At 39.1% G+C, this 18,703-nt stretch overlaps 1 protein-coding gene across 2 annotated transcripts in view; it reads right to left on the reverse strand.

Annotated features, from left to right (window-relative positions):
• Positions 1 to 18,703, reverse strand: part of LOC110957747 (vertebrate ancient opsin-like) — a 128,108-nt gene that overhangs the window by 23,959 nt on the left and 85,446 nt on the right. The window contains exons 1-3 of one of the 2 annotated variants that reach the window (XM_051959936.1): positions 13,670 to 14,423; positions 10,845 to 11,055; positions 1,672 to 1,789 (exon numbers count right to left, since the gene is read on the reverse strand). In XM_051959936.1, coding sequence (XP_051815896.1) covers positions 1,672 to 1,789; positions 10,845 to 11,055; positions 13,670 to 14,147 — 807 coding nt within the window. In that variant the 5' untranslated portion in view covers positions 14,148 to 14,423. Of the gene's footprint in view, positions 1 to 1,671; positions 1,790 to 10,844; positions 11,056 to 13,669; positions 14,424 to 18,703 lie in introns of those variants that run through there. The other variant, XM_051959937.1, reaches the window with a different exon arrangement.

The following is an 18,703-nucleotide window of genomic DNA, read 5'->3' on the forward strand; positions in this document are numbered from 1 at the left end:
GCCTGTCATGTCAGTCATCTGCTGTTCTCTTTTCTATCATGCATAATGTCTTATAAATATCATTATCTGACTTTTTCACGGACAGCGATTTGGGGGTTGAAATTGGCACTACTATTAAAAATAGCAAAACTTTTTATTCACGTGACCCTGTTCTAATAAAGCACAAACAGCAAACAAAACAAATGGCGGAACTAACAGCCAGCAAACTAAAAGTATTTTTTTACCTTCAAAAGTAGCGACAGACTATTACATATTAACAACCTAAACAAAACCCTGACGTATTTTCTACGTCTGTCAACACAGACACTGCACGTCAGTCACTTTAATGTTAGCGGACTCTGTTGAATGGCTAATTTACATAACCACAAACAAATCTCACAATATCACAGTAAATCGAGTTTGTGGTTTTTTTTTTAATTCATGCCGAATTAAAGAGCTGCTCCTCACCATTCACGAGTGTTTGTTTCATATTCGACATCCTTTAATTTTATCTTGTAAATTAGCGTCCGAAATTAAATGGGAACATTTGCAATGGAGTTCGTCAGCCGCTTCCACCACTGAACGCGGTAAACTAATGAATAGGAACTGGACTTCAAACAATTTAGACACGGCGTCTAAAAGCGTAAAAACTGCAATGTCTAAAGTGTGAGAGGAGACGGTGTATTTTTGGTTAAATTATACAATGTTCACTGTCAAAGTCATTCATATAAACTGCCTGTAATGTGCAGCAAATAGTAGTTAACTGGCGCCAGCTCTTCAGTGACCTTAACGGGTCCGTACCTCTAGTAAAGATGCTACGGGTACGGGTCCGTACCTGTAGCATCAACCTTTTAAATAATTCTGTTAAACCACTGTTCAAAATCAATGTCTGATTTTCATTGGTTAATTTTGATAACATTTTTATTTATTATTACTTTTGTCAGATTCAAATTATTTCTGTGACCATTGTTGGGTACCAACAATTTGTCTGCGTGTGTATAATATCAAATATCATACATTAGATATACACTACGGTTCAAAAGTTTGGGATAATTTAGAAATGTCCTTATTTTTTAAAAGAAAATAATTTTTTTTCAGTGATAGATAACATTAAATGAATCAAAAATATAGCCTAGACCATCACTCCTGTGTTCTAATGCTACATGGTGTTAGCTAATGATGTTGAAAGGCTAATTGATGATTAGAAAACCCTTGTGCAGTTATGTTAGCACATGAATTAAAGTGTGAGATTTCATGGAAAACATGAAATTGCCTGGATGACCCCAAACTTTGAACAGCGTTGTATAATATATAATAAACAATAAAACATTTTCAAAATTAGCGTAAAATGAACAAATTGATACATTTTAGCAAAGTGCTGAAATGCATTACTTCTCATTTTCATTTCATGCTTCTTAATACTACTATTGCTATTATTCTAACTTTTAATATTAATGTTATAAAACCTGCAAAATATTCCCTGTAATTAAAGCCCCAATTCAAATCAATCAGACTAACTTGAGAGCACCACTGGAGTCTGATTTCTTCCATTCTCCCTATAGGTTTCTGTGGCTCTCTTCTGAGTTTTTGTCACTAAAAAAATCAGGTAGCACACTATAAATAAACTATAAATGTTTCATGAAACAAATTTCAGAAATGAATACTTTCTGTGTGTGTTGTGAAAGATCTAACCTTTCTGAGCTTCCGGAGGAGTTTCCCGTAGCAGAAGAATATCACCCCAAGAGGCAGAATGAAACAGGTAGTGAAGAAAGTGATGATGTAGCTGTGATCTGTCATGTTGGTTGAATACCTGTTTATAGAGGGACAACAGAAGTGGTAACAATCAAAGCATTTCAGTACTGAAGCATCTGGATCACAAACCACTCCACATTCTATACTATTTACTGGTTTTACCAGATCTAAATTACAGAGGTTTGGGGCAATACATAAATGCTTACTGGTTATAGAGATCACACAAACTCACTCTTCTTAAAATCAAAAATACTAAAATTCTCTGACCTGGTTCATTTTCAAACAACACAAACAATGTAAAAAGCAACAACCAACTTCCTGTAATTATTCAGAATTAGTTTTTTTTAACAGAGATAGGAGTTATATTTTGAGGGGCAATTAAAATAAAAACATGGTAGATTTCAAACAACACTAAAGTCCTTTTGTCTTTCAATATGTGGAGTCAGGTTATGGAACGGATTGGAGGTGGAGCTCAAGAAACGTCAAAGCACGAGCCAGTTCAAGAAGCAGTAGAAAAATATGGTTTTCACGAGGTACAGGAAAGAGGAGGGTCTTTGACACGGGTATACCACTGGTTTCTTAATATTTGTTTATTTATATTGTTTATTTTCTATTTCTTTGTAAATATGTACATGAATAACTATGGGAGTGGGGTACTTAGTGACTGATGGTGGAGATGGAGAAGGGGTAGAAGTAAATAAGCTTCGTAATAACTATGTTGAGTTATTATTTTTTGCTTTGTTTTGTTTAGTTTAAATATTTTGATTTGTTTTTGTGGCTTCTTTTTGTCACGTCCGAAATAAAAACATTCATTCATTCATTCATTCAACAATCAGTTATGCAGCATTACAAAGCATTTTCTTACGGCTCTTGATTGATTTTGTAATGGATACATTTAAGAACACCTCAGTGTCCTTTAAGAACAAAATGGTTTGCAATCCCACCATCATCACAGCTATGAGCTGTCTGTGAAATGTCATTCTGAAATTTAGAGGCTTTTATCTGACTCAAGAGAAAGACAACAGTTGTGCCTCTCATTTGAGCTTCAGCTAAAAAAGAAATTTTACAGCTGAGACAAATCTCTGGGACTCAATTGGGAGCCCAGAGGGTTCTAATTTAGTCTGATTATGTCATCTCCATGAGAACAGCGACCGTCTTCAAATGAAACAAACTCGCGATTAATGTCTGGGGAAGTACCTGGCAGACAGAGCAGGGTGTGTGTGTGTGTGTGTGTCTGTGTCTATGTGTGTGTGTTTCATATTTGCATGCATGCATCTTAATCCTTGTTAAACGAGGGAAGTGTGGCTGAGGTCACATTGTGATGCTGCAATTCACACCTCATTCCTCATTAATTTACTGGCATGTAGCAGAAGGAAAACAGGAGCTTGTGATTCAAACATGTTTGCTCAGTTTGTTCAAGTTGCAGTTAACTAAATAAATCATTAACACAAATAGGCAGTATGATGGTTATAAAACAGCAGACTTAGGAAGGATCTGTTAGGTATAGCTGCATAAAGTCACTCTGAGAAAGACACTGCACGAAAGATGTAGCTCCGTTTGTTCAGTTCCTGGGCTGTGGGTTAACTGCTCACTAACAGCATTTGTACTCAACTGGCCGTTTCATCTATAAAATGGAATACATTTTTTATTGGAATTAAAAGTGAAATGAGTTCCCTCGTCTTATTTAACAGTTAATTCATCCTCGATTCCTCTTCTGAACTCCTCTCCTGGTGTCTTGGTCCCTCCCACCAGAGAGGAGGTCAGAAAAGGAGGTGAGGAAGAAACACAAGAAGAGGACTTGAGGCAATAGCTATGTAAAAACAATGAGACATCTGCACCTCGACACCATCATTTTGGGTGTCAAACTCATTTTGGTCCAGGGCCCGCATACAGCCTAATTTGATCTCAAAGGGGCCGGACCAGTAAACTTATAGCATAATTACCGAGAAGTAACAATAAGTCTAAGTTTTTCTGATGTTTTAGTGCAAAGGAGAACAAGTATATTAGAAAAATCTTTATATGTAATGAACTGTCCTTTTCAAAATTATATTAGAAACAACCAGAGATTAAAGTAAGTGCAATTTCAACAACACTATGACTCAGTTTAACATTTATTTGTGTGCATAGTGCGTTACAACTGGTCACAGTGATTGTACAATGGCACAACATATTTAGTCACAAGTATGTGTAACTTAAAAACATAGTCCTGGAATTTAAAAAAATCAAACTTATCAAGATATAGAAATTTTTTGAAGTCCGTTTTCCACATCTGGAAAGTAATTGTGAACACCTAAATTAACTCTGCACACTTTTAAATCTTAAGTAGCAGCTATTTTATACAGACAGTTAAGAAAGTAAAGTTGTCACCTGCCTTGTTTATGTATGAAATATATACGTAAAATATGCATAAAAAACTATTTACATAACATGGATGCATCCATTAGAAATAATATTCCACTCAACCAAACACTTTTGTAGTGAATCTGATGACCAACACTGAATTTCACAGTATTTACAGCAGTAAGTTTTCATTTAGCAACTGTTTTTTTTCCTGGGGCAACAATGTTTAAAGCAGCATTTTACAGGATTTATTCTTGCTTCGTATTTGCTCCTGAAACTTGACATCTTTTCGCCTGCACAAGTGCATCAGTATCAGGCATCATGTCCTGAGCAGCAACCAATTTCAGCATGTCAGTTAAGTGCTTATGTGTGAGCTTTGTGCGCAGTTTTGTTTTATTAATGTTCATTACTGAGAAAACTTGCTCACAAAGATAGATCGTCCCAAACTTGAACAACATTTTTGCAGCCAGTGGTGTTAATTTAGGGTAGCCTGGAATGAGATGCTGATCAAATGTTTCCAAGCCCACTGTCAGGGCCTCCTCCTCATCCCCCCCCCGTCCCACCTGGCATCCCAAATCCCCTTTTCCCATCTTTCTCCCACTATTTCTCCCTCTCTGGTTCCCCTCTCCCTCTCTCTTCTCCCTCACTGGCTCCTCTCTCTCCTCAGCACTGCACCGGGTGGAGTGCAACCACACGGCTGTCTCCACACGGTGATTAGCCACCTCCCCAGCATCCAGACAGCTGTGGTTTGTACCACTGATTACTCTGCTGCAATAAAGACCGGTTCATCCCTCCACACCCTGCCAGATTGTTAAACTCGACTCTGCAGTCAGTTTCTCTCTAGCCTCCTTGATTCTCTCTGTGTTTTGAAACGCGAATAACGTGTCTCTCTCTTCTGCCTCGCCTAGAACCAGCTGTCTGGATTCCCTCCTACCTCAACAGGAGAAGTACTGAATATGTTTTTATGCACATCTTGTCAAAAAAATGCTTTTCTCTAAATCCACCCCTAAATTTGCTTTGGGCGCTTCATTTTGCACATTGACACAACCTCTAAAGACAGGATGTGAGAGGATCTTTTTAGGGATGTGTCTTGATCACCCACTTTCTCCTTTGTGCATTCATACTTCAGACACATGACATTGTGTTCAGTGTCTCATTTGGCTTTGGGGCACTGTGTGAAGGAAATTTGGGCCACAGAGATGGGTTGTCACATGCAACCTTGAGACTTCCAAGTGGGTGATGCCCTGAGCAGTGGGCCTAGGCTTCCTTCTTGATTTTGTTTTTTCTTTTCTCTCGCCCATTTAGCTGCCAGCTTTGATCAGTCAGACTGGAGTGTATTGATCCACAAGGCATTTGTCTCTGGTGATAACCAATAGTAAAGCCCATTTCAGGACATAACATACTTTACATAGAAGTAGCATTGGAGTTGGATTATTGGAGATCACTCCAGCTCTATAAGTGTGTGTAGCTCTCTAACTGCAGGCCCTTTTTGGCACAGATTGCCGAGTTGACATGGAGGAGAGCAGTGTATGTACTGGAGTTTTACAGAAGACTGCAGTGTGCTGTTGTTTCCCTCTGACTGGACGGTGAGTGTAAAGATTTGTCTCAGTGTGACGATGCAGAGCCAGAGAACTTAGCACTCATACTGGGTTAGCAAGTGATAAAGCAAATGCACATATACATAGAACTGGAGTAAAGTCCAACAACTACTATTTTGGCATAATCGTGCAGAAAGACACACTTTACACAAAAAAATAAGAAAAGTAGAAACTATGAGGAAATGCATTAGACTTGTAGTCGACAAGTCAGTTCCATGATGAGGATGCAAATGAGATCATATCTGATTTAATGTTGTCTTTTTTGACAACCTGCAAAAAAATCCCCTACATGTTCCTGATTGTTAAAACAATCTCCCCTACAGCCTGAATATCTCTTTAAAAAGATAATTTTGCTTCTTAATCAGTGTATGTGCTTGATCTCTTACACGAATATGCAGTAACTTGTATATTGCAATGTAATATTTTTGACTGTTTCTGTAGCTTACTTTATTTTACCATGTGTATTCTTAAATGTACTTACTCCAACTGAATATTAAGCAAAAAGCATCCAAAAACAGCAGAGAAAAGCCACAGGAATCACACTTAGCATGCTGTGAGGTAACAAGCATCATAATCATGATAACTTCCTTCTAACTGAAGAAACTAGTGTAGTATTAATGTAGACTGTCAGTTAACTTCATCAATTTAAATTGTTTAATGAGTGTTATGGTTATTCATTACAGATGGCAGCACCTTCAAACATAAGAGTGTTTTAAACATATGATAAAACTGTTTGTGCTCAAACAAAATCACATAATGTATGCCAGTGCCTCTACTTTTAAAGGAAACTGAGCAACACAAGCCAACCTACCAAAAAAAATAAGGATAGTTTAATGAGCACAGGCTAAGCTGGTTACTCGTTCGGGTGCAGATTTACCCACCAAGTAAGCAGATTTGAGCTGACAACCTCCATCTATGTGTCTCTTTGTAATAAAGGTCTTACACAACACCTGAGCACTAGAAGGGATTTGAGAGAAAGTCAGCATCATGCAGGTGGTAGATTGTATCCAGACCCCTCGCCAAGGGCACAGCCACCTACTGACAATTCACTGACACCAGCTTCTCCTGCACAGTCCTTCAAAACTGTGGCTTTATGCTTTTTAACATTCAGAAGGCTGCCAGAGCAGAATTTTTACACGTATACAGCCATAAAAAGATGCACATAAATAAGGCTTATAAAATGCATCAGGTTGTGCATGTGGCAACGGGCTGGACCTCACACACCTGTGCCGGTCGAGGTCCTACTGTTAACCAATTTTTTTCTGACAGAGCTCATGCTGTACACAGCCAGAGGTGGATCAGGTCATCTATGTGCTGCGGATCTCCATAAAGGGATCTCTTAATTGTATTGTCTGAACCATTCGTTCTCCCCGCGCCTCATCTAAGCGATGGTTCTCCTACAGGGCTTGAGGCAAACACTGAGCTCCACATCCATGTGCCTTTGATCAAAGCGGCTAACTAGCATTACCCTGTTAGTACCCTGAGGGCCAAGGTCAGAGAGGATGTGTTTCTTGACTTTTTCCATAAGACACATTAGCATAATGTGAGCTAATATGGCTGAGGTGGCGACGTAGATCTGAGCCACAGGGCTGAGTTTTGAATGTCTTTATCTGTTTGTGTGCAAGGTGTGTGATAAGAAAAGCATAAACCACGGGGGGAATATTTCTAGGTTAAAGTTTCGGTAGGGCCACTGAGGTGGTATGAGGTTAAACTGTGATATCAGAGAAAGGGTTGAGTATAAGTTCCTGTGTTTTTATAGGGACAATGTGTAGTGTAAAGACAAATTAGCTTACTACCAGGTGTTTGTTGGTCAAATCTCGAGACAAACAGGTTAAAATCTGGTGTGCTCTCTCTTACCAACACCGCTGGGATGCCCTTGCAAATGACAACAGGCTGTGAGAAAGGGCATTATCTAACTAGAAAAGCAGTCAAAGAGCACAATACTCTGCCAAGGCTGCTCAGTCGTATCATTTCTGACAGCTGAAATCTTAAAAAAAAAAAAAAAAAGTGAATCCAGACTATAAGCCACATCTCTGCCAAAATCTAATCAACTGGTCCTTGTGTCATTTCAGACCTTCCCTGAAAATTTCATCCAAATTTCCAAATTTCATCCATCTGTTTTTGAGTGATGTTGCTAACAGAACAACAAACCAACGCCAATCATCACATAATAACTAATTATGTCTCCTTGGTGCAGTAATTAGTCACATTATCTAATTTCAGCCATAAATATATTTCACCAAGTAATCAGGTTAATTATAAGGTTACTTATGTGCATATCACCACAATCAGAGGGACAAATCCAGCGAGAAGTATTTCTCTGCAGTCCCACCAGCTCTACAGAGTGTTTTAGCCTCTTTTAGCTCATTGTTGTCACTGTTTTGACTCAGTCTCACAGCTCCAGCTTCATTTCCAGCAGTAACTGAGAGCTGTTTCCAGGAATAGCCTGGAAATATACCCACTGTACACTACCAGGCAGATGTTTGGACACACCTTCTCTTTCAGTGGTTTTTATTTAATTATTGTATACATTGTAGATTAATACTGAATACATATGGAATTATGTTGTAAACAGAAAAGTGTTAATCTTCAGTATCAATCTAGAATGTAGAAAATAATACAAATAAATAAAAAGCATTGAATGAGAAGGTGTGTTCAAACTTTTGACTGGTAGTGTATACTAACTATGGAAAGACATTTTTACATTTAATAACTGACTTTGACTATCTGGAATTAAAATGAGACTGTAACAAGTCAGAATTTTTTTATTCCAGATGTCTAGAATGTCATTCTGATTAGTCAAAAAGACATTCAGAGATGTCTGTAATTCATTTTTGACAGGTCAAATTAATAGATGTAGTTATCTAAAATGGCATTAGAAGTTCAAATTGTTGGGCATGATGAACATCATATCAGACTTCCTGTTGGTTATTTTTGATACGTGTTCGCAGGTGGTAGGATTTATCTTTTTTAAGGTACTACTAACTAAACACTGAAATTGATATTACATATGACTAATAATATTGATAATGATAACCATTCAATGTGCTATGAATGCATAAGTCGTGAATGACCTTAAAAAGGGAAGAGATGGAGCTAAGCACTAACTCCAAGCTCTGATGGATACAGACAGGTCAGGCTGAAAAATTACAGCCTTTTACAAAAATGTTTCTTCTTCTACACCTGCACACACACTAACAAATACAGAGTTTTGGCTTTAATACACAGCATATTCCTATTTCCTTATAATTTAACAACTAATTGTACTAAAACTGCTAACTCAAGGTGATCTGAGGGAGAAAACCATAAGAATCCTCTGTAAGGGACACCTGCATCCTCCCTATGAAATACCACTAATGGCTACATCACATCTCAGCGAACAAAGGAATAAGACGAGCCGGTAGAGAGCGGGAAGAAGTTTGCAGGAGGGTTCTTCTTACAGAGTGCGGCTTCTGGGGATTGGATGAATCGTGTGCCAAGAGATATGGACATACCTGTGCACCAACTAATGGGAGAGCTAAGTCTAAACTCCGGTTTATCCCCACTTTTAGCCAATCACATTTCACCACACTGTATAAAAAGTTCTGTTCATCCTGCTCAACACAGGAGTAAGGTTGCTGTGATGGATAAGATAATTAGAAAATGCTTGAAAATAGAAAAAGCTCAATGCGAGGAGTTTGTGGAGAAACAGAGAGTTGTTCATTTAAGACTTCTAAACAAACCAGAAGACACTGATATGACAGTAAAACGGCTTGTCAGATGCCGTTACAATTGCAATGCCATAGTATGTTGGAAAAACAAGCGTCTGCCACTTGCAATAGCTCCTGACGTATCTACAGATATGTCTAAATTCAGGTGGTTCAGTTGTTTTGACTCAGCAGAATTCTGAACTGGATATTTGCATTATTTTAGACCAGTTCAAATTTAATTTAAGATATACAAAAAGAGCCTAACTTGAGGATAAATAAAGAAACCTTAAGCTAAAATTATTACGAATTAGAATTACACTGCAGCTATCTGAAGTTAGCTGTTGATATCCACGATGTAACTTGCAGATATCTACAGCTGATTTGTAGATATCTAATGAGAAACTACATACATATATGGTTAAAGTGACATCATTGTTCTTGGAAAAACAGTCGTGGATAGGAAGAATGACACTGGATACTTTAAATCTTCTTTTTGATTTGACTTTTCTTTTTTCTTTTTCTTTTTTTAACTGATATTAGCAATACGTATCCAGTCCGGCCTTAAAACAGCTTGTCTACATTATGTACCCAACAGCAAACAGCATACAGACACACAACAATTAGCTGGTGAGCATAGGTAATGACCCTGTGCACCAAAACGGAGCTAAAAAGACAGTAAATTTTAACATTTCATTCACAAAGTTGCCACAAACACAAATCCAAATGTATGCTCGTGTTGGTGTTGGTCTGAATGTGTTGAACGTCTAAGTATTTAATCACATTAATCATGCCAGGTTGATAAGGTGATAATAACTCAGTGTTTTTCATAGCTTCTTGTGCTGCCCCCAAGTGGTCAAAAAAGTAGGCTGCAGCTGTAGAGTCACAAACCTCTTCATGGTCACTAACCTCATTCATCTATATTCTCTGCATCAGTGCATGATGTGAGCTGAAATAATCAGCTACAGGCTTCTGTGTTAAAGGGTCACTTCATCCAAATTACAAAAAAAAAGTATTTTCTCACTCTCTCCTCGTGATATTGAAATATGCAGATGGCCTTATGCCATTATCTTGAGATATTATGATCTGAAATTTGTGCTGCCACCTCAGAATGGTGGGAGTGAGTAGAATTGAAACTGTGCTGATCCAAGCACAAAAAATAGCATCTGAAATATGTGATAACATTAAATGAATCAGAAATATAGTCTAGACATTGTTAATGTGGTAAATGACTATTCTAGCAAGACATAACACATTTTTAATGGAATATCTAGATTGGGATACAGAGGTTTATTTCCAGCAACCATCACTGTGTTCTAATGCTACATTCTGTTAGCTAATGGTGTTGAAAGGCTGATTTATGAGTAAAAAAAAACCCTTGTGCAGTTATGTTGACACATGAATAAAAGTTTGAGTTTTCATGTAAAACAAAAAATTGCTTGGGTGACCCCAAACTTTTGAACAGTAGTATAGATAATGAAATACTCACCAGTCAGGCTCACAGGTGGTTCCAATCTTGCTCACAGTGTATCTGTTCCAGCCCAGCACCGGAGGGAAGGTCCAGATGAAGGAGAAGGTCCAGACGAAGAGCAGACCCAGGATGGCATGCTTCGCTTGCAGTCGGATGTTCCCCAGTGGCCGGCAGATCACAAAGAACCGCTCAAAGGACAGAACAGCCAGAGACCAGAGTGCCACAATCCCTGAAGCAAGCAGCAGGAGGTCAGAGTGAAGGAGCTCAGCAGTCAGAAAATACACATCAAGCTGGAAAATTTGTTTTCAACGACTATGAAAATTGAATGCTTTTTTAATTTGTCATAACGTTTGAGCTCAAAATTTGTACTTTTGTTTCTTTATTAGATCGCAAACCAAATCTGAAACAACATTAGTTTCAGCAGAGCTACACTGTTGGAGCTCATCCAGCTGGGATCACATGGCCAAGACTTTCTCCCTTTAGCGTAACCACATTTCTCAGTTTTTGACAAAAATATCCCAGCTCTGCACAGTGCAGAGGTAGAAGTGGCTGTGCTGTTGCTAGAAATAGTTTAATGATCCAGGGTGGCTGCATCACGCTTCCTCCTAATGGGATAAAAAAAGCCAGACTTTAATTGTTGTAATAAGTCACTCGCAGAGACTCCAGTTAATTACCTATCTCTCCCCAGTCAGGTAGTCTTTGTGTCTTCCTGCTAGACTCACTGGAGAGAACAAAAGAGGCAGGTGGAAACCAGGTGGTTCAGTTATCACACATGTTTAAATAGGATCTGAACGTATGTGAGTTCACACATAAAATTAGCACTGCTACCCTCAGTGCTGGTTTTCTGGCTTTCTAAATTCTAAAACTGACCATCAAAGGGATGTTTGTTCCAGAAAAAAGTATCCAGCCTGTTTTTGAAAATTAAATTTTCATGTATTTATCCATAAAATGCAGGTGGACCTACAAAGAAAAGCTAAATATAGACCGAAACAGAAAACATGATCTACCCTGAGCAGATTATTAACTGGAGCATCTTTCCTGCTCAAGTGAAAAAGCTGTCTCAAATTCACAAATTTCTAATTTACTCAGACACAAACACAAGACATTTACACACATGAAAGCAACAAAACAGCTGTGGATCACCACAAGAGCTGTCAAGGCAAAAAATTAGAGTGGCTTTTCACCACAAGCTCGTTGGAGACGCAAGTCTCGCTTCAGCAGCCTATTGACTATACATCAGCACGGCTGCCTCAGTTATAATCTGTAATGTCAGATGGCTTGTTTTAGCGGCAGGCCAGTTTCACATCTGAAGAACAAAATCTATTTTTATGTTGCCATGTGCTAGAACACTTTGTCCCCCAAGTTATTTGTTTTCATACACTTCCTACTCAGTAATAATGGTACTGTTTTGGGCGGTAATTCAGTGCATCACAATCACTCATTCCCAGGAACTGTTAAGCATCATTTTCAGTACATAACGTCAGTGTCCTGGAAATATATGACTGCAGCTTAGACACAGTGTGATGCAGGCCTGGTAACTGTCAATTTGAGGATATAATCAGGAAAACTGTCTTATTAAAGCTCCACAAGTTAAACCCTTTCATGTGATTGTAATTTGTATGCACATAAAATCATAGGAATTTCTTCGAAATATTTTTTTTTCTCCCAGCTTTCAGTCTGGTAGTTTGACAAGCTGTGACAAAGACATCCTCTTACTTCCCATTACACTGCGCTGTAAGTTGTCCAAAGTGTCAAAATGGGATCACGCAAACCTTGTTAAATCCAATGAGGAGGCTATGTATGAATTGATCGCACATTCTGCTTTCTCTGGAGTTCATGTACAACAGGCTGCTCACCAGACGCCCATGATCCACTTTGGGAACTTCCACACTCAGCGTTTCACTTGAGACCACCAAACCAACTGACTTTGTTAAATGTTATTGGCAGTCACGGAGCTGCTAACCTATTTATGGGAAGTCATGCACCGCAGTGTGTGAGAAGGCTCCTGTGCCACACTGCTGCTGACATCTGCTGTGAGTGTTACTTTTGAATTCTGGACTCACCATGGGCTCCTGTTACTGATCCTGCTGACTGTTTTCATACACATAAAGCAGCTGAAAAGCAAACATCAGGCAGGTGTACTTTCCAAAAACTGTGGCACACAAAATCTAAACCACTGCTCCATAAAAATACCAACAATTAACACTTTCAGATACTGCGGTGACTTTTTTTGACTGTTTTCTTGGCAGCTTGCAATATAATTTTGCTTTGCACACATGAATGTATGTTTTAGTTAGCTTTATAGTGTTTCATGGCACTTTAAAAAAGTGGAATAAATATTTTAAAAATGATTAATGGCTTCCTAAAGACTGAAAGTTTTCTTTACACATACGTGAAAACACTGTAAAAATCCCTGCTTCCTCGGTAATGCGATGTGCTTAGTGTGATCTGACATTTATGTTTATTTAATGTACATTAATCATTGCTTATCCTCATATATGTGTAGCCGCTGGGTTAAAGATTTCTTCTTTTATAAAAACAGCCTGAGAAAAACTCCTGACAGTGAACTCCAATTGGATTTGTGTGCCAACTTCTTTTTTTTATTGTGGCAACATTTTATAAGCTATTAAATCTTTATTTTAGGAGTCTCCCTGGTGCCTTTAGGCAGGAACAGGTTTTAAAGTTAGTCTGGGAGTGTCATGTGGAGTTATTTTACAGCTTTTCAACTTTGCAATTTATGTAGCCTATAAAACAAACCTCCAAAATTAACACTGCAGAAGTTGCATTGATGCATCCCTGCACATATTTGAACAGAAAAGGAGAAAAAAAGAGGGTGAACCTACCGAAAAAAGTAACAGCAAACCCCTCCAGGATGCAAGCCCACCTCCCAAGGAAGAAATAGCCCCTGGCGTTTGTCAGGAAACTTATTACTCCACCGGTGAGAGAGACAAGAAAGTCAGCGATGGCCAGATTCACTATAATGTAATTCAGGGGCTGTCTGAGCTGCTTGAACTTGAAAGTGATAAACATGACGAGGAAGTTTTCAGTCAGAGACAGCGAGGTGACAACAAACATGACAACGGCCAGGATGGTGAAGTTCCACTGCTCGATGTTCTTAATGGGTCCATTGAACGGGTCATCAGTGGAGACTACAGGTGCCACAGTGTAGGACACCGCGTTCACTGACAAGCTAAGGGCATCCATTGTCCATGCCAGAGTATCGGCTACCTGCTTGCTGACACTAACCGAGAGAAAATCCCGTTTGGCTTCACGTGAAGTTGTGAGTGTGAGAAAAAAGAGCCAACCCAGGCTCTGGAGCATCCTGTGCGCTCTGCAGATCTTCTCTTGGAAAGTTCATGTGTTGAAATCCGTCTTGACTGAGGAAGAAGCAAGGAGAGAGAAGAAAAAATCCGCTAGATTACTACGATTTCGCATTAGAATGCGTGAGTCTGCTTGTGAAAGCGCAGCAGAAGTTGCACCGCTCAGGCAGAGGAGAGGTGCTGAAAAGCGCAAGGGCACGACTGACCGATCAGCATCTTGGAAGCTCTTATATAGGCGTCTCCGGCATTACTGCTGCCCTCCAGGAGAAGCGACAGGACGTCCTCCTCCTGCGCGCTTCTTTTCACGCTACGGACACTAATGACAACTAAGTCTCCGGGGCTTGGCGCACAACCCTGCAGCGAATACAGCGATCGACCCTGCTCTGTCCTTTTAGCACAAGCCAATAATCAGTCCCATTCATCATTAATTAAAGTGAATCTCTATTTGTAGGCCCAGAATGACACACTGAAATCTGGTGACTTTGCGTTTTTAGTGCGGAATTTTCTAGTAATGCGTAATTAGGGATCTCAGCAGGCTGATTAGCCACAGTGGACTTCTTGTCTTCATTCAAGTTAAGCACCAACCTTCATGTTTCACAAATTTCCAGCAGAACTAAAATGTGCATGCATATGGAGTGATGTGTGTCGTGTTAACCTGCAGGAATAAAGCATCTGTCGCTGACTTTCTGTGGTTTGTGCAGGTCTTCAAGGAGCAGTTATCACACATCTAAAAATCTAGGTCTGACTGCAGCCTGATACCTAATCAATAGCACTATTTGCTGCAGCTAAATGTGGCGTCAAAAGGTCAACTAACACAACTCCCTGGGCTTTGATTATATTAGACTGACCCCCCACCACAAAACCCCATGGAAGCACATTCACATAAGGCCTGACTAATCACCTACTGGTCTTAAAAAGGATACACACATCCCCCCCCCCCCCCCCACCACCACCACCACCACCACCACCACCACCACCACCACCACATTTCCAGAACCCTCAAAATCTGTGGAAAGAGCAGACTTGTAAGAAAACTTCACTCATCAATCATTTAGTTCTGTTGTATGAGCTCACAATGCACACACAGTGAAAAGACTGATTGTGTCCAAATACCTGGTTACCATTGATTTTAAAACGACAGGAAGGCTGACTGAGCTATACATGCATTGCTTAATGTGCACGTCACACCCTGAGCTGAACAATGCAGCCAAAGCATTTCAATCGACCTGCTAAAATATGAAAGATACACAATGTCCTTTAAATCCCTTTAATGGACCACCAGGACATTTAGTTAAATACTCTGTAAAGATTTTTAAACTTTAAAGATTGTTTTTAAACCTTGATACAATTTTGAATTTAGAGAACTTCACTGATCAGGGAAACACACTGCATGTTCAATTTATGACCATAATGTTCGCATCAGATACACTACCAGTCAAAAGTTTAGACGCATCTTCTCATTCACTGCGTTTTATTTATTTGTATTAATTTCTACATTGTAGATTAATACTGAAGATTAACAACTTTTTTGTTTAAAACATAATTCCATATGTATTCTTTTATAGTTTTGATGTCTTCAGTTTTAATCTACAATGTAGAAAATGATTAAATAAAAACCCCTGAATCAGAAGGTGTGTCCAAACTTTTGGCTGGTAGTGTATATGACATATACAAAACAAGAGGGCGCTGGTGATGCGGCAGCCTGATACGGCAGCTCCTTACTCCTGTGTTTTACAGTTTGATGTGTTTTTTGTTTTCTCCAAGCCAAACATTTTTACATTTTTTTAAATTATTTTAAGTGTTTCTATTTTGCTCTTTTAAGTGTTCTGTCAGGTTTGTGCTTCATCTGTGTGTTTACATGCTACTGTAACAAAGTCATTTCTTGTAAAGGATCAATAAAGCATTATTCTGTTTTATTCTATATTTAAATTTGAATGCTTATTGGATTTAATCATTTTAAGGTGATGAAAGTGTGTCTGTATACCGACAGGTGGTTTGTCCTAAAGTGATAAACATCTAGAATTGATTGTGTATATTTATTTGGCAGCTTTACCTCCTGAAAATGGAGCAAAATAGGAGACAAATAACTCTGACACGTCAAAAATGCTAAAGTAATCAGCAGACACTCTTGTAATAGGTAAAGCATTGAGGCATGACTACTGGACAATCAAGCATTCTGTTGAGGAAAGTCAAAAGGGGGGAAATAACTGTTGCAGACTTCAGGAAAAAAAAAAAAACTAAACCAGGAAACCATTATCATCAAGCGCTGCCACCATGTTCTACAAACTACCTGTGGTGTCAAGTGCTCTGAGACATGGCCAAGGTAAGGATCACCTTCTGAGACCGACTTTTTTAATGAAATAGAGTGATTCTCGATGGAGCACATGGACAAGATTGTGGCTGGATCACTAATGGTCACGGTGCATCACTTTCAGCCAGGTGTCACAGTAAGGCGGAGGGGGGCTACTGATAGGGACTGCGATCATTAAGGATGAGCAGGATGGAGCTTTTCAGATCTACTGATAGATGCTGTCTTCAAACAGTGGCACAGGACAAGACAGCTAACACATGTATCACCAACAACAGTCTCAAAAATGACAAACAAATGATGGCCCCTCCTTCATTACCTGATTCAAATGCATATTAAAAACTTGTGGGCTCTTCTCAAATGTGAGATGCTATCCATGTTAAGGATAGCAGTTAAGGAAAATATTTCAGCTCTGAAAAGCATCTGGGAGGCTGTGGTTGCAGCTTTAGTGAAATTGATCACCAGATCAAGAGTTTTTCTAATGAAGGGTGGCAGTACTGGCCAGTAAATATTTGCAAAAGGTCAAAAAATATTATTTAATCATCCTTTATTTGTTACACTTATTCTGCACTTTGTGAAATGAGTTGGAACAATATATTTGTAATTTAGCTGCATAATAATACTGCACAGTAAAGACTGTACACGCCTACTTATTCTCCTGAGAAAGATAGAAAACATTTCCTTATTTAGTTTCAAGGTTCAATTACATATTGGATGAAATAAGAGTATTATATTTGCTCAACAACAAAACGAATCATGAGTAAAATGATTTGCCTTGCAACTGTGAACACAGAGTAGTTAGAGTATGTTTTGAATGCTGAGTGCCCTCACATCTTTCACCATTCTATTTCAGTGCCTAACTGCTGTCTGTTTATAGTCCTCAATCTGTATAATCGTTCTTGTACAAAGAATAAGCAGTATCATTTCACTGAAGTTCTTGAAACCACATCACACCCCCATCAGTTAGAAGCAGCGCAACAGTAAATGGGGCTGAAAGGTCTCCTCAGAAGCATTTATATTTTGCATGTTTTGGGGAAGGAGTTTCTTGTTTAGAAGCCTGTCAGCTTTCCCAAAAGCCTGCCTTTGTAACTTTTTACCTGCAGCTGTCCAATACAGCTGTTTTCAAGACAGAATGGATCATATCTAGTGCTACTGGAAGATGTGCCTCACACTGAAAAGCTGTTTCTTGAATAACTCCTGCACTTTGGAGGTTATGACTCTGAGATAATATTAGTAGTTCAAAAAAGGTGATTAAAAAAAGCATTGTAGTGACTAAAATGATACAGTAAAAAGCTCTGACTGACATAATTCAATATTCACTTTGAGGCACAGCATGAAGATTCAGAAGGATCAGGAGTTTCAAAAGGATCAGGAGTCAAAAATTACTCCAAAATTCATTCAAGTTAACTTAGAGCCAGAACTTGAAGGTCAAGTCTGCACAGAACTTTCCCTCAGAGGTGAATCATCTTCCTGCTGTCTCCATCTCTGCCCAGTCTTTGATCTAGTTCCCTCTCATGGAAGCCAGCTTGTCACACCTCAGTGACCATCACGTAAATGAGGATTTATTGCCTGCTGTATCTGTCCAGACCTCTGTATGAATGCTTTGTTTGGCAGGTGTTTTAAAGCGCCATTGCCAAGTTCAACCTTGTGCTGCGCTCAAAGAGTCAAAAGAGCAGATCCAATTAGAGAAACTTTTCCTAAAATACTTTCCATGATTTTCTTTAGCTATGAGAAACTTGCCCTGCAGCAACACTGATTTCCATTGCACCCGACATATGAGGCTGTCTAAGAGATACCTTTGTAATTCAAGGATGTAAATGTGAACATGCAATCACTAGAGGATTACATCTTACATCACTGTGGTATTTGCTTGTTGAACTACTGATTTTTCAACCTTGTTCTGTTGACAGACAACAAGGTTCCATCTCATCCCATCCCTCTATTACGTGTTTACCAGGCTTCCACCAGGGCAGTGACCTGTGGAATTGGCTGGTGTAGCTGTTTCACCCAAGGTTTAATTGGATGGGAATCCAAGGCCAAGAGGGATATCATGAGAAGCACTAGCACCAGAAGGACACAACTGAAATGGACAAGTTAGTGGTTACTCTTTTGGCACTCTATTACAGTGTGGAAATGGCTGAAAATGGAAAAGGTCTTTGCATGGATATTTTTCCTGAGTAGCTGGCAGTGCGACGACCCAGCCAAAATCCATGCTCTATTTATAAAAAGAACAAGCTCGTGGTTATTTT

The sequence above is a fragment of the Acanthochromis polyacanthus genome, chromosome 15, assembly GCF_021347895.1.
Source record: "Acanthochromis polyacanthus isolate Apoly-LR-REF ecotype Palm Island chromosome 15, KAUST_Apoly_ChrSc, whole genome shotgun sequence".
Classification (NCBI taxonomy): domain Eukaryota; kingdom Metazoa; phylum Chordata; class Actinopteri; family Pomacentridae; genus Acanthochromis; species Acanthochromis polyacanthus.